The 17,220-nt window shown below is 45.8% G+C and overlaps 1 protein-coding gene across 2 annotated transcripts in view; it reads right to left on the bottom strand.

Annotated features, from left to right (window-relative positions):
• Nucleotides 1–17,220, bottom strand: part of Shc3 (SHC adaptor protein 3) — a 126,037-nt gene that overhangs the window by 40,857 nt on the left and 67,960 nt on the right. For both annotated transcript variants that reach the window (XM_052156969.1, XM_052156968.1), the window contains exons 3-5: nucleotides 12,598–12,661; nucleotides 9,667–9,786; nucleotides 5,383–5,436 (exon numbers count right to left, since the gene is read on the bottom strand). In XM_052156969.1, coding sequence (XP_052012929.1) covers nucleotides 5,383–5,436; nucleotides 9,667–9,786; nucleotides 12,598–12,661 — 238 coding nt within the window. The remainder of the gene's footprint in view (nucleotides 1–5,382; nucleotides 5,437–9,666; nucleotides 9,787–12,597; nucleotides 12,662–17,220) is intronic.

Raw genomic sequence — 17,220 nt, 5'->3', positions numbered from 1 at the left:
TAATTGTTGGGAAAAATACTAGGGTAGGTGTTCAAAGACAGGATATTCATCATAGGTGAGATACAGAAACAACCCGCTTGTCCTTCAGCAGATGAGGGGATGGAGAAAGTGTGCTGTAGCTACACGATGGAGTTCTATACAGCGCTAAAGAATGAAGTTATCTCATTTCTGGGAAAACGGATGATATCTCGAGTCAGTCTATTAAGTGAAGTAAGAATCAGAAAGAAAGATATGCAGGTAGAAATGGGCTGCCAGGAAAGGGAGGGTTAAGAGGAGGGCAAATGCACAAATATGATCGAAGCATATATACACATGAAACTCACCTGTCATACACACACCCGAAATGGTCGCAATCAACCTCATTATGTCAAACAATAGTGCGTGCTAGCTTACAACATTGTAACTGTCAAATAAACAGACAACAAAATCTCACTGGCTTTCTGTAGAAGTCTCACCCCTTGGTGTGAAATGAGTTTCCCCCAGCCTTCTGAGGCCTTGATGGTCAGCAGAGACAGCTGCATACACTGGCTTCTGAGCAAGTAGTCTGCTTTTAAAAATCCTTTTTAAAGTATTATTGTTTTTAGTATTTTAATTGTGTGTGTGTGTGTGTGTGTGTGTGTTGGGCAGGGAAGCGGGGCATATGTACACATGAATGCACATGCCTATGGAGGCCAGAGGTGCTGGGTCCCTGGGACTGGACTCACAGGCTGTTGTGAGCCACCCTAGGAACCGAACCTGTGTCCTCTGGAAGAACAGTAAGTGCTCTTAACCACTGAGCCGTCTCTCAAGCTCCATTTTCCTAATTCTTAAAGCCAGAGAGACTTCCCTACAACACTGATATTTTTGAATATTCAGAACAATAAACCAAAATAGCCTTAAGGTTTCTGGGGTGGCTTGGTCCTCAAGAGCTGCTCAAGTTGGGGTGTTGCTCCGACACAGCGCACTTACAACCATGCACAACTCTGTGTTCCATCCCCAGATCCTCCCTCTGCCAACCAAACAGGAACTCTTCTCAGCACCGCTGCTGTTGCTGTGCCCAGCACCCTGACTTAAAAGCAACTCGGGGGAAGAAAGGGTTTCTCTGGCTCACACTTCCAGGTTACAGCTCCTTAATGCGAGCAAGTCAAGGCCGGACCTTAAAGCTTCCCGCTCATGCTCAACAGCAGAGAAAAAAAATCAACGCATCCCCGCATGCTTCCCTCTGCTCTGTTTGACCTCTCCTCTCTTGTGCTGGTCAGGAACCCTGCCTAAGGACCTCTGCCGCCCACAGTGGACTGGCTCTTTCTATCCCACAGGTCAGTTTCCCAGCTGAAGCTCTCTTCCTAAGTGATTGTAGGTGGGGGCAAGCGGACAGTTAAAACCCTAGCAGCACACACATCACCCTGCAGAGGGCAACTTGAAAGGTCAGCCTGTTTGTGTAGTTACTTTCCAAATCTTATGCTCCAAAAGACTTCAACTGCTCCTATGTCAGACTCGCAGTGGTTGGGCTGGCCTCTGCTGTTTCATCTATAAGGAAATGTCCTCTCTCCTCCTAACAGAGATCCAGAAAACCCTGACAGGCCTGTGAAGGGGAGGGATGGGTGGACGTGGCACTCTCCAAGCCTGCAGGAAAACGGAAGCAGGAAGACTTTCTAGTGGAGACCAAGGGACCCTGGGCTCTGCAGCTCCTCTGAGCAGAATACATTTCCTGGTCTTTAATATTCCAAAGACTGACTAGAGAAAGGACAGGAAGACGGTAAAAATGGCCACTGTTCATGTCCATGGAGGGGCGTCTTCTGAGGATTTAAAAACTCTTGGCGTTTATCTTTACTCTCCTCCTAGACTCATGGGATGTGAGAGTCACAATTGTCCAAGGAGCTTCATGAACATCTTAACCAGCTGATCGAAGTCCTGAAGCACACCCTGGGGTGTGCCTCTAGCACTGTGTTGACCTTTCTGTGGCCCTTTAAAACTAGTTGAGAACCCAGGATCACCTGTGCTCGAGTTAGCTTTGGGTGCAGTTACAGGGTCAGGATCAAGATTCGCAGCCAGCTTTCCCACACGTTAGGAGCTGGGGGTTTTCAAGAAGCAGAGAGCCGGTGCCTTTTGCTCTAATTGACCAAAATTGCTGTCACTTTTGTGCCTAAGGATGCACACTGGAGGCTGAATCTGGAGAAATTAGCAGAACTGAATCACCTGGGTACCATGGTAGCAGAGCTACCTTCCCAAAAGGAAATTCTTGACACCCCGGCAGGCAGGCGGGCGGGCGGGCGGGCGGCTCAGGGAAGCATGGTGGGCAGGAGGGGGTACATTTAGTTACAACAAACCGTCTTTGTGGTACAATAACGGAACTGCGTGCTATCAGCTTTCCAGTCTTCGTTTGTATCTTCCAAATTTGATGGGGGATAGAGGGTGGGGTTAGAGTTCAAGGAAAACATACAAATACAAGGAGTCTTATTGTTTGGTTTTTGTAGCTAGTCAGCTCTAGTGGTTCATACAAGAAAGTCGTCTTCTTCTTCTTCTTCTTCTTCTTCTTCTTCTTCTTCTTCTTCTTCTTCTTCTTCTTCTTCTTTAAGAGGAATGGTCCCTTCTCTAGTCTAGGCACTACACTATGGCTGGAGAAGGAAGGCCCAGGAAGATATGATATCCTTCTCTCAGAAGGCCCATGACCAAACTAGGATGTAGCTGTTCTGTCGCCGATCTTGATCTTTAATTGGCATTGCTTCCTAGTGTATCGAGGTGCAGAGCAGTCTTCTTGCGTTCCCCCAAAACCCATCAGTTCTACAGTGGGCACACTACATTCCAGAGAAGAGGCTGTGAGGAACTTATTCTGTGGTTATTGCATCCCTGTCCTCAGCCCCCAGACCTCTGAGACAGGTCATGGTATCCTCTTGGGGGTCTTGTGTACACATGCAGGGAATGGGGTGCCCAAACTAAGGTGCCATTTTTCACATCTTTGAGACAGAGTCTGACTATGGCTGAAACTGGGTACTGACCACTTAAGCTGGCCGGGATCCCCCTGTCTCTGCCTCCCCAGTGCCCGATTACAAGTGAACATCTTTTCACCTGGGTTCTGGAGCTGGAACCCACATCCTCATGCTTACATGGGAAGGGTCTCACTGAGCCGCCTCCCCAAGCCCTCCTTATGTTCTCTCAAGACCTGGAATCAGGGTCTGTTATCACCACTACCTGTTGCTTTTTGGAGAAAAAATGGATTAGCAGTATTTTCAAGTCTTGCTTGGCTCTCAATTGTCATTTTTATCTGTTTCCTACTGGGTAAACTAAGGCACAAGGCAAAGCTCTACACCCAGAAAGACAATAAGGAGCCCGGAATGGTTTTGCTTTGTCTTTTAAGACAAGGTCTCACTGGGGCAGTGGTAGTGCATGCCTTTAATCCCAGCACTTGGGAGGCAGAGGGGGGCAGATTTTTTAGTTCAAGGCCAGCCTGGTCTACAGAGTGAGTTCCAGGACAGCCAGGGCTATACAGAGAAGCTCTGTCTTGAAAAACAACAACAACAAACAAACAACAAAAGAAAAGACAGGGTCACACTCTCTAGCCCAGGCTAGTTCAAAGCTCACAATATTCCTGCCTCAACTCCTCTATGCTGGGATTGCATGTGTCTCATTACACCTGAACCACAACAGTTTTTGGATGAGGAAAAAAAGTCTCAGAAAATGTAAGATATTATAGATCACTTCAAATGTCACCAGATGTTGTCCGTCCTTTTAATTTTTTTTAAGATAAGTCTCACTATATAGATGAGGCTAGCCACTGTCCTGAATTTCAAAGCGATCCTGTGCTCCTGATGCTGAGACTAAAGGCATGCATGACCACACCCAGATTAGACATTTATTGTTCTCCTTTTTTGTTTCCAGAAGAAATCATGGGGGGGGGGGGATGAAAGGGCTCGTAGTCGAAAAATAAAGCATTTTAACAAAAGATGATGTATTCGGTCTTCCAGGTTCTCTCTCTGGGTCCCTCTGCTCATACTACCACTAAGCATTGCTTTCACAGAATTTCCAAAAGGGGAGCTATTAATGCAAATCAGAACTGCATGGTCACCAAGGTTTAAGATACTGTGGTTGCCCCTTCTCACTGCCCACCAGTCACTACCGAGAACTTCTATGAGCTGGAGATGAGGGGATGCGGGCGAAGGCCTCTGTCCGGGTGTGGGACTCAGGCTAGGGGAGTGTGCATTACAAGCACACAAGAGCACTGCTGTGCTTGGGGTCTAAACAGTTCCTCCAGAACTGTTCCTGTGAGGCAGGCATGGTCCCAGCTGGTGGACCCCCATCCCTAGCAGGTCATTAGATCACGAGGGTCCTGATGTAAACCATGGACTGATTCCCAGGTGAACTGACAATGGTTAATATTAACTGTCAAACTTGATACAACCTAGAGCCACCCGAGTAGACAGTCGCAATTAAGAAGGCATCTAGAAAATCTGTGTGGGGTTGTCTTGATTGCTAATTGGTACAGGTGATGCCAGCTCCTTCTCTTCGACTGTCGAAGCGTGGTACTTTGGTGGTACGATTCCCGGGTTTGGGGCTCTAAACTGTGTATGAATAGAGAGGACTTTTAGTTTTTTTTCACTCCTAACTGCTGAAAACTTTACCCAGAACTGAAAGCTAATCTGAGAACATTAGAACAGAGCCTTTCTCCAACCACTGCTGGGAAGAGCCAGGCCTATGCCATTCCTCCTCTCTCGGCTTCTTACCCTCTTCGGTATTATCTGTCTGCCTTTGAGGTGGTTTTGGAAATGAAGTAGGGAGACCCAAGGAAGGCAAGAATGGTGGCAAGATGGGTCAGGCATACGGGAGCTGCTGCTACCTCTCCAGGAAGCCACGCTTACAGATCTCCTGACACTTTGTAACAGGTTACTCTGCCCCTACCACCAAAGAACAACTAAAGTGACAGCCAAGCCATAGCCTGATGGTAAGGTGCTCAGTACTGCTGACCTCAGCTCAGCCTGTAATACAGAAAAAGCAAAGGGAGGGGGGAAGAAAGTGAGGGAGTATTTCTAAAACCAACAGGGATAAACAGCCGGGGTTACCACTTCAGGGGCTAGGACTACTTACAAAGTTTTATTGATGAATATTTTCTCTTACAGAGCATCATTTTCTTCAAAAAAGAACATTTCCCCCATTAGGTATAAAACTTGTTTTTCTGGGGCAACACAATTGTTCCCAAGCATGTACACTTTATCAGAATGGAGTTCAACCCAGCCTGAAGTTTTACTCATGCTAAAACAGCTGGACTGGTGTCAGAACAGTTCATTGGGGTTCATTAAAATCAGCATACAACACTTTTGTGTCATGGCTTCAAGGGCACATCTTTGGAGCAGAGGTTTCATCTCAGAAATTCCCAGCAAGAGCAAGAGAAACAAACCAAAGGCCACTCACCGGGTCTCCCCCTGAGGCGAAGGAGATGGACCGCATATGATGATTCGCTATGATCTGTCAGAGTGGAGACAAGAAGGGAGACGTGCCATTAGTACCTTGCTACATCCCACAGGGCCTGCTGTGTTTGGCGGGCAACACTGGTGACAAGATTTCCTGAAAACTGCCTCCCAAAGAAAATGACAACTGCAAAGTCCAGAGACAGTAGCTTACCTACCCTCACGTGCAAATCTGGCTGGTTGAGCAGAATGCTTCCTTAAGTCTCCCAGCAGCTGAGGAGAACCATGGGAATCCCATTATATAGGCACAGAACACGAGGCCAGAGGGACCAAGGAGCTTGTTCAAAGTAAGAAGTATAATAACTCCAGGTCAACCTGATGCCAAGACTTTGCCCAGAAGAAAAACAGTAGGCCTGAAGAGATGACTCAGGTGGTAAAGTGCTTACCTTACAAGTAGGAGGACCCGAGTTCAATCCCTACAACCCACATGGAAAACAGTGCAGTGGCTAGAATCTCAGTACTAGAGATGCAGGGACAGGTAGCTTAGCTGAATGAGCAGGTTTCAGACCATTGAATCAACCTGCAGATACTGCCTGATGAAAGATAGTGCAGGTCAACCTGTGGCCTCCACACATATGCACATATATGTGCATGTCCTCACACAAACATATACCACACATATGTACGTACACACATACACATACACACACACACACACACACATATTGTACTGGCTGGTTTTGTGTGTCAACTTGACATGAGCTGGAGTTATCGCAGAGAAAGGAGCCTCCCTTGAGGAAATGCCTCCATGAGATCCAGCTATAAGGCATTTTCTCAATTAGTGATCAAATGGGGAGGGCCCATTGTGGGTGGGGCCATCCCTGGGTTGGTAGTCCTGGGTTCTATAAGAAAGCAAGCTGAGCAAGCCAGAGGAAGCAAGCCAGTAAGAAACATCCCTCCATGGCCTCTGCATCAGTTCCTGCCTCCAGGTTCCTACCCTGTGTGAGTTCCAGTCCAGCAATATGGAAGTGTAAGCTGAATAAACCCTTTCCTCCCTAACTTGCTTCTTGGTCCTGATGTTTGTGCAGGAATAGAAACTCTGACTAAGAGAAATTGGTACACACACACACATACACAGAGAGAGAAAGAGACAGAGATGGAGAAGGAGCTATACTGTACTACAATGTTTCAACTTGTAGTTTCTGCTTCCGGAAACAGCAGAGGCAAGATGGTAGGAAGTACGGCCTGCTTCCCTCCATCCCATTCATATTACATAAGTATAAATCAGAAGACCAGCACCCACAAATTAAAACCCTTTCATGATCCACTGCCTTTAAAGACCAGGGCCTCTTCCACATTCATCTTAAAATGGAAATTTTCCATCAGGTTTATAAGCTGCAGCGTCTGTGGAACTCAGTAGACACAGAGTGAATTAAGAGCTGCCCTAAATTCTAAAAGCTACGTAAGTCCTCTGTGCTATTTTTATCTTTTTAAAGACAATGTAACGACATTGAAGAAGAGTTCCTGTGTGGGAAAAGAGCTCCCAGCTCCATCCCGACACAGCCAGGCTTATCTCTGAGCAGTGTCCTCTGTCCTTGTCCCCAGGAGACAGTCAGAAGGCGTCAGATAGAGCGGGTGCTTCTGTAAAACTTGAAAATACCATATCATTATAGGATAAAATATTAACTATTTTAAAATGCTGACTTTGCATGTTATCATTTGTAAAACCTCGATCTAGAGAAACCTGAGGTTTTAGGAGAATACAGAGCAGCGAGGCTGCTAGCAGGCAACAGAGTTGATGATGGGTGCCCTAGAATCCCGCTACCATCCCGCTAGGCAAGCAACTCAGAAGGAATAAGTCAACTGAATCCCCAGCTGTAAGCCAGTACTTCTGGGTTTTGTTTTCTTGGGGGTAGCAGTTGAGACAGGGCTTCCTGTAGCCCAGGCTAGTCTGGAATTCATGTTGCTAAGGCTGGCCTTGAACTTCTGATTCTCCTGACTTTGTGTCCTTACTTCTTGGATTACAAGTGTGCCCTGCAATGCCCAGAGTGTCTAATGCTGTATAATTGATTTTTGGGTGTTTAAATTTTAATCTTTCTCATAAAACACCTCCAAGATCTGAGGAGATGGCTCAGATAAATTGCTTGCCACACATGCATGAGGCCCTGAGTTTGATCCCCCGGAAGATGTGGAAAACTGGAACTGGAGCCTTTAATCCCAGCGCTGGGGAGGTAAAGAAAGGAGGGTTTCTGGGGTCCACTGGCCAGCCAGTCTTGGCAAATGTGTGAACTCTAGAACAATGATAGACTCTGTTGCAAAAATCAAGTGGATGGTGTCTAGCAATCTTCAACTGAGGTTATCATCTGGTTTACACACACACACACATACACTCACACACTCACATGCATGTACATCATACACACTATACCACACACAAAAGCAGCACACACATACCACAAACATATACCACACACATACACTACACGACAGACACAAACAGCACAGACATAGCATACACATACACCACAAACACATATACCATACACTTCATATATACACATACACTATACCACACACACACATACACTACACACATCACACACACATATTATACACCACACATATATACACCACAAACCACAAACACACGTCATACACCCTATGCACACACTATATACCGCCACATACACATGCGTGTACGCACACATACATACACGTAAGCCACACGCACAGTCAACTGAATGTATGACCCCTGTCTTGCTTGCCTCTCACCCCTCCAAGTACCCAAGAGGGAGAAAGGGTGATAAGAAGTCTGAGTGGGTACTCTGCTCAGCACTTGTTTTTCCTCCAAAACATTCGCTGCAGCCCTCTGCTCAGACCTCAGCACTCTGGAATGGACGCTGTTTGTCTGCTGGGTGGAAGAGGCAACAGTCCTATCTTTCTCTATTTGCTACACTGAGGACCTAAACTCAGGACCCAGGAAAGGCACAGCCATATGCTCTGCCTATGTCATGGATGTTGGGAAAACTGCACTCAGACCCACCTAGCATATGGCAGGGGATAAGAATTAGACATCTAAGTAGACCCAACCTGGACTATCCAAGGTAGAACAGGGCCTTAGGACCAGCTGTCTTAGCATTATCCTTACTGGACTTTCTCCTTCATTAAGTGGAGAAGGGTAGAGAGTTATAGCCTCAGGGCCCCTGGAAATGAACGACCCTTGGGCCGCAGCAGCCAGAGTCCAGTTTGCATAGCTATCTAGAGCCTAGTGGGCTAGCTTCCGTGAACAGCTGGGGCTCAACTTAAGACAGCCTGGGCAAGCCCAGGCTAATGAGACATCTCCCATCCACAGCCTCAGGAACTGCTTAGTCCAACCCCTAGAAAGCTGATAGAAAAGGGTAATCTGTGGGTCACAAAGACAAAAGGTAGAATGAGAAGTTGTGGTCAGTTATGTCTCAAAAGAGCCCTGATTCGGTTCTAATGACTACAGTAGATCTAATTTGTCACTATATCTTGGGGATAAATGATAGGTAGGTAGGTAGGTAGGTAGGTAGGTAGGTAAGTGGGTAGATAAATAGTAGATATATAGATAGGCCTAAAACAAAGTCATCACACAGAGATAGATAGATAGATAGATAGATAGATAGATAGATAGATCTATAGATAGATAGGGATGGGTGGATGGATGGATAGATAGATAGATAGATAGATAGGTAGACAGATAGATAGATAGATCTAGATCTATAGATATATAGGGATGGGTGGATTGATGAATGGATGGATAGACAGACAGACAGATAGACAGACAGACAGACAGGCTAACCTAAAACAGTCATCACACGGGCATGCAGCCATTCGAGCTGGAATTTGCCTTTATAAGTGTGGCTGTGCAGCCTGTCTCCACATGTCTACACTGCAGGTATGCTAGCCCATCCATTCTGAGACAGGAGGGACTGTAAGAAGCAACAGACAATGCCAAGAGGAAGAAAACTCCTGCCTATTAAACCTCAGCACACTGTCTATCTCAAGCAGGATAAGATTACAATGTGTCCCATAAAACCAATAACGCATGGCTATAAAACAAGGGCAGACGCCAGGACATTTGCACAGACATCACTGTTGCTTGGTTACAGGCACACCAACAAAACAGCCCCCATTTAGAGCAGAATTCCAGAGAATCACTCATCCGCCAGTGGGCACACTGTCAAGTTGGCTCAAGTTCAAAGTTTGGCCAAGCAGCCCCTGGGATGTCTACCCTGGGCCCTGTGGAGCTTGGGCACCCACACACCTGTTTGGAGTCAGGAGTGCGCAGATTCAGGCTGGCGGTGGAGATGGTCAGAGAGATGCTCATTCCTGCGAACTGGAGGTTGCTCTTCCCCAGGATACTGGACAGCAGTTTACTCGGAGGCTGTGAAATACAAGGGTGACAGTTTAGCTTTTGACCCAGACTCTGTCTGAAAGGGTGGAGGCTAAGATGTCAGTGTACCCCCTGCCCCAGACTCTCACTGTCTTCTCCTACCCATGTAGGCTCCAGAAGACAGGCAAATGTAAAGTGGAGAAGCTGGGAAAATTAATACCCGTGCCAATATGCATAATATGCCTGATATGTAAATTCTGGGGGAGAACTCCTTGTCTTCCTGGCTGCCTTGACCAAAGCTGGTATCTCATGGATCCCAGAGATGCAAACTTCCAGAAACCACAGAGGCAGGGACATCACAGCTTTGCAGATACCAGAACTTGGTCTCAAGTACACAAAGACTCAGACTGTCTTTTAGGGGAGGTGAAAGCAATGGCTCCCAGGCTTAGGAACACCCTCAGAGGGTCAGGAGGCTCTCCCCTGAGGGGAATCCTCCCAGAAGTGGCTCTCTGTTAAGGCCTCACCTGGACAGTCCCATTAGAATCTGGCTGCCCAGAGCCAGTGCAGGGTGGAGAGGCAGGCTGGCTGTGACTGGTGTCTCCTTCACATGTCAGAAAGTCCTTATGGGAGTATCAGAGAGCATCAGTGTCAAGCCAGGCAGCTTCTCCTGGATCCCGGGGCACATGCTGAAGCCCTGTCCTGTGTCCTTTAGGACCAGCCCACGCTTTCCGTTTGCTTCCAATGTCCCCTGCTCACTAAGCCAGAGTTCCTAATCAGACACACCGTTCTTTAATATACTAGGAGAGACAATGCAGCAACAAAAGCTGTCTAAAGTAGAACTGGGAAACGGAAGGACACATCGCTCTGCAGAAGCTCAGACCACAGGATGTTCCTGTGACTCAGATAAGAGACCCAATGCAGACCTGCTGGCCTGGAATACCAACCACTCAGTGGGGAGTAGCCTAGTTAATGAACCAATCAGAATGGATTTGCAGTTTAGGGTGCCTGCCCAGCCAATGACCTTTCTCAAAAGACAAAGTTTAATGGAAAGCCTCTACTTCAAAAGAATACATCCTGCTGAACGTCCCTCCAGGTTGCCCTGGCTTGGCTGACCCAAACCTCAGCTCTTTGCTCCCCGAAAAATGCTTTTTCCTTTATCTCTGCCAATTTATTTTCTTCTTTTTCTTTCTGCTTAATGCTTCAAAGGAGCCTTTTAGAGAACTCATCTCCCCTGTGTGAGAGTCAGGTCAAGTGCATCTGGGGTACAGTCTAGAAAGCAGCCATTACCTCCACTCTTCCCACCAAGAGAAATGCAAGAGATGGGGGTCCTCCTTGCTGTTCCCAGGGGACACCTCATTTTCTATATTCAAGATTCTAGAGCTTTACTTGTTTCCAAGGGACTGGCCATCATATAACGTCAGCTGCCAAGTTCTGTGCCATAGGCCCAGTTGCCCTATAGGTTCATGAATGTCCCTAGTTCTAAAGACAGAAGTGACTTGGAGACAAAACTATCCGGAATCTGAAAACTAAGACTGGGGCAGATATAAGGCTCTATATGGTAGACTTCCCCACAAATCCCTTACTGGTGGGTAAAAGTTATGATTGTGGGTGCTGAATTATTTATTTCTTAGATACTTAATAAGAGAGATAGCTTAATTCAATGGTTTCTTCTTTTTGTTGTGATATATAGTGTGTGTGTGTGTGTGTTTGTATACAAGTGCATATGTGTGCATGCATGTAGAGACTAAAGGTCATCAGGTATCTTCCTCTAAAACTCTCTACCTTGTACTTGGAGACAGAGTCCTGGAACCTGAAGTATTCAATTCTGAAACCCTGGCAGGCCAGTGAGCCACCGGGACCAGCCTGTCTCTGTTTCCCCAACACAGGAATTACAGTCATGTGCTTCCATGTCAGACATTTTACAGGATACCAGGGATCCAAACTCATGTCATGCAACAAGCACTTTACCAGCTGAGCTATCTCCCGAGCCCCCAGATGTTTCCCCCCTCCTAATCTAGCCATATACAGGACAGAATGTTCTAGAAGTATAGTTCAACATCCCGCCTCTGGATCAGGTGGTCTGGCTTGGCCATGGCCCCAGCTCCTAGTCAAACCGTGGCTTCTCAGCCCAGAGCCTCAGGTTCTGTCATCTACATCATGAGGTTTTCCATTGGCAGAGCTGAACCAGTTCAGGAAAGCCAAGTATCATGTCTTTAGAAACGTTATGGGCTGACCACTAAGCCCAGCTATTATTGAAAGTTAGTTTATACAAAGTCGCAACTACATAAATGGCATCTAAAGATGGCGGATACTTGCTACCTGGTCTCGTGCTTTGTAAACCTGTGCTCTTCAGGCCCCATCTACTGCACCTGGAGAAAGCACAACACAGTGATAAGCTGCTGTGTGTCTTTCCAGGGACCTCGTGTTGAAAGCTTGAGTCAGCCACGGGACAGTATTAACACCATAGCAATTGGCATCCTTACGAATTCAGCGTCCTGCCTCCCTCTCTCAACTCCAGGATCCAGCTGTTAAGCATTTCCTAGCACATACCACTGAGGTGACTGGCACATGAGCTGTTAGGGGTACATGAATTCAAGTATGTAATAGGCTTTAAGGGATACTTAGCCAGGTGTTAATTGTTATCCTTGTCTCCAAGGTTTTAGCCACAGTGAGTATCTACAACATCTACTTGAGAGAGACACACAGAGAGATAGTGTCTTAGCCTTAGTTGGGTGCTTTACCTTAAGGAATGACAAGACCCAGGTCACATAAGAACACAGTGGACAGTTATGGGGGTAGAGGCAGAGTATGGCCCTGAGGGACACGAAGGAGGTCACAGACACACAGTGAGAGTGACTGTACCTTTCTCTTCTTGAAGGCTCCTTTGGCACCTGGCACAGCTTCGCAGACACGGCTGATGGCTTCCCTGAGGGCAGGGAGAGATTCATTTTTATTACACGCCAGTCAGAGTTATGTAACTCAGAGAGTCCGCACTCAAAGGTCCAGGGGCAATAACTGCCTGCTTATTTTAGCATAGGAAATTGGCCCTCCAAGTGCATCCCTCCAACTAGCAGAATGAAGCCAAGCATAGGCAGGTCATCTGAACACGTTTGCCACATTCTATCTCTTCCTTAGTGGGGTCACACAGTGATCAATGCCACATTTTGTTTTCTCTTAATTCCTTTAACTAGGATTTCATTTTTTAAAAATTCAGCACCTGATATGAACTCTCCCCAGCGTTCTTTTACTCTGCCAATCACTTTAGCAACATCTTATCATGGTCAAATTACCAGGACCAAACCTATCCAGCCACCACACCTCACCACACCACTCCTTCTGCAGTGGGTTCAAATGTCACCGGGGAAACACGATTCTCACTGTTGAACTCCTAGCTTCTTCCATTTTAAATACAGCCTGCTGGGGCTACAGCCCAGTTGGCAGAGTGCTAGCCCAACACCTCTGAAGCCCCAGATTCTATCCCTAGCACCCCACAAAACCAGGTTTGGTAGTGCACAGCAATAATCCTAACATTCTGGAGGAAGGGAAAGGAGGATCAGAGGTTCAAGGGCATCCTCACCTAAATGTCAAGTTCGAGACCACCCTCGGATACATGAGACTCTGTCTCAAAAAAAATAAAAACAAATAAATGAATACAATAGCAGCAGCAGCCCTCATCTCACGGTGTGCACCATGGTCACCAGCAGAAGCTGCCGACACTAAAGTCCTCTGCTGCTAAGCTAGCATGTTCTAGCTTATTCTCTAGGTACAGTATATTTCCCTTAATAATTTTAATTTGCAGTGAGCTTAAGAGTTGAGGAACTGCTCAATTACAAAAGCCCAGAGGCGTGAAGAGTAAAGTAACTCCATGGAGCAAGGGTGAGCCCATGTGCAGGGCAGGTGGGCAGAAGAGGATTGGTTGAGAAGTTTGACATGCCAGGTGCCATCCTGCTCAAGGGGTGAGAGTGCCCTCGGATGCGGGATGCTCATAAACTCCAGCAGGGCAGGGAATCCCACGCACAGATTTCATCCAGTGAGGTCTGGAGAACTGGGAATTAAGAAAAGTCCAGACAAGGAGGCTGCAGAGGTCCAAACCAGGTGTGTCAGGCTACGGTGGCAACTCCCGTGGCCTTGAAAGTGTCTGCAGCTCAACACTGTGACTCAAGGTAAGTGAGAAATGACTGGGAGAGGGGCGTTCCTTACTTGAAGGCGTCGTCAAGTAAGGAACGCCTAAAGGAGCTGGGAAGACTTCTCAACTCCCACATAGAGAGGAAGAAAATACCACGAGAACATAGAAAATAAACAGGCACAAGAGACGGGCTGAACGAACAAGAGGAAGATGGCTCCGTAGAGACAAGAGCCAACCAGTTTCCCAAACAGAATACTCCTCACAATGAAGGTCTACCATCTAGCTGAAAAATAATCATGGCCTCAGTGTGACTGCTTCAGGAGACGTCCTTGTCAAATTAGGGCAGGGAGCATGCTGGCGGGCTTCATGTTTGCCCTTCGATGCATTGTGGAGACAGGGAAGAAAAATGGGTTTTTGACAGTTCAGGCGCCAGGAAGCTTGCACAGTATGAGTCATTCTGACCTGGAAAAGCAAACCTGGAGCAGATGTTTAGGATAGCAGTGCTGCTCCTATTTATTGTATAATAGCCATCAAACTGTGCCTCTGCCAAACAATGAAATACGCACCATCTAAACCTGCTCAAAGCAAACTCCTTTGCTTTCAGAACCCAGGGCAGGGGGAGGCAGAGGGGGAGATGTTGTCTTTTGTAATGAGTTAATGCATGTGTGTGTGTGTGTGTGCATGCATCTTCCTTGGTCTCCACCTTATTCCTTTGATTCAGAGTCCCTCGCTGAATCTGGAACTGAATCTGGCAGCCAGTAAGACCTAGCAATCCTCCTATCTCCACAATACCCCTCCCCACACACACACTCACACACACAAACACACACACACACACACACACACACACACACACACACACAGCAAAGGCGTATAGGCATGTGTAACCAAGCCAAGGTTTTGTTTAAGGAGTACTGAGGATTTGAACTCAGGTCCTCATGTTTGCACAGCAAACATGCTATCTGCTGAGTCATTTCCCCAGCCCTCTGCTGTCTTTTTATGGAAGTATGTAAATCTCAGTATGTGTTTTACCTGTTCAGTATTTTCAGGTGTGTTTTATTTTTAGTCAGGTGTTTAAGTGTGGTGGGGGTGTGCACCCACGTGAGTGCAGGTGCCCTCAGAGGCCAAAAGAGGGCACTCAGATCCATAGCTTTGGGTGGTTGGGAGCTGCCCAACGTGAGTTCTGGGAACTAAACTGAGTCCTTTGCAAGAGCTGTATGTGTTCTTACCCACAAAGCCATTTCTCCGGTCTCTTTCCTGATTAATTTTATATTATTTTATATGTATGCATGGGGGTGGTTGTTACTAAAGACACCATCTACCTAATATTTTTGAGACAGGGTCTCCTGCTAACCTGAAACTTACTAATGCTGTAGACTGGTTAATGAAGCCCAGACACCCTCCTGTCTCTACCTCTCCAACCCTGAAACCACAAATATGTGCCACCATGCCTGATTGTTTTTTATTTAGTTTAAATTTGTGTGAACATATATGTACATGAGTGTATGTGTGTGTAGCACATGTGTGTGGATACACATAGAGGCCAGAGAGAGTATCAGATCACCTCTGCACTATATGTGTTAAGTCAAGAGATGGATTTAGCTTGACAACCCCGCTAGATCTCTGATTATCTCAACTAAGCTAAACAGGATGCTATGCACAGGATGCCTCTCCTCTGCCATCCTTACAACATCCTCAGTAGTCCCTAGATTTTCCCCCCTGCCCACCAACATGGGAACCTCATAGGAAAGTAAGAGTGTTCCAAACAGTTCTCCAAAAGAACTCTCACTATCAGAGGTCTAACCTAGCCAGCCACAAGCCATTTGAAGCTGGTTTCTACTCCAGGGAAAATCAAGAGGGAGGGGTATAAGTATTCAGAGGGGACTTCACAGCATGACAGATTACAGACAGAACATCTTCTCAGAGAGGCCCATCAGGTTCTCTTAACACAGTCATACACCTGACACTTTATCTTTAAAAAATCTTCAAATATAAGACAAGCTAGAACTTCTTTTTGAACTCAATCAGTCAAGGTGATCCCTAAGGCTACCCCTGTGAATTTTCAGAACCCCTGAGATCTTCCAATTAACATGCTTTTCAGGAAAAGAAAAAGGAAAAGAAAAAGAAAAGAAAAAGAAAAAGAAAAAGTATATATATGTATATATATACATATATATATACATATATATATATATATATATATATATATATATATATATATATATATATATATATATATGCATGCTGCCTTAGAATGGCCACAGAGTCTGTTTCTAATTCTCACGTGATCACACATAAATCCTCACTTCAACTTGAGATGGTGTCTATTTCTGTTTGAAAGAGAAATGACACGCCATTAAAACAGCAATATTTAGATGTCTGAAATTAGTTACTTTAACTCCAAGGTCTAATTTTAAATGTAGTTCTTCTCAATTTCCTTCCTTGCTCTGTGTGTGTGTGTGTGTGTGTGTGTGTGTGTGTGTGTGTGTGAACAGTACAGTCTCAATTTGTTCACTTAGTAATATTTTAGTTCTGTGTAATTCCATTTAATTCTCTTTTGGAACCCAGGTACCAATTTTGCGGTGGTTTTTTTTTTTCCCTTTAATAATAGAGATTGCTTCTTAGCATTCCACTCTGTACAACCCAATTTCGAGAAGCTAAATCCTGACCTCAGTGCTCCACTAATACGAAAATGGGACATTTGGCAAGCTCAGCAGTCCTCTGAAAGCAACCAGAGGCAGCTGGGCCAAAACGCTAACCTTCAAGTTTATGATGACACCATCTCCTCTATCCAGGCCAGAATCCTCATCAACAGAGCAGACACCTCTCACAGCTGAATCTTATTCTTGCCAGTGTAGAACTTTAGAACTGGACTTTATACAAATGCTCCCAGTGAAACAATAAAAATATAACAGGCGAACAGTTGGGTGATTTCTGTCCTCTTCAGTTTGTAGTTAAATAGGATAAAGGACAACAGAAAATGAAATATATTCAACAATAAGCTAAGTCTAAGTTCACAGGTGTGCGTGCCTGTGCGCTCCCTCTCTCTCTCTCTCTCTCTTTCTCTCTCTCTCTCTCTCTCAGACACACACACACACACACACACACACACACACAGTTCAGCTGAGGCATCTCTGAGACAGTAGTGGAAACTGGATAGCTATTCAGTAGAAAAGAGTCTCTAGCTCATGCTTCAAATGCAAGTCATCAATTCTTGGTTAATCACAAAGAGAAGTTGTTATGATTTTAAAAAAAGAAAGAAAGAAATGAAATGACAATATTAAAGAAGCTCAGGAAGAATTGTTTTTTAATGACCTTTGAGTGGGAGGTTGATATGAGAGTAAGATGTCATAAAACAA

The sequence above is a fragment of the Apodemus sylvaticus genome, chromosome 14 (assembly GCF_947179515.1).
Source record: "Apodemus sylvaticus chromosome 14, mApoSyl1.1, whole genome shotgun sequence".
In the NCBI taxonomy this organism is placed as follows: Eukaryota; Metazoa; Chordata; class Mammalia; order Rodentia; family Muridae; genus Apodemus; species Apodemus sylvaticus.
The sequence above is the reverse complement of the archived record's forward strand: the minus strand, read 5'-3'. Positions and strand labels throughout refer to the sequence as shown.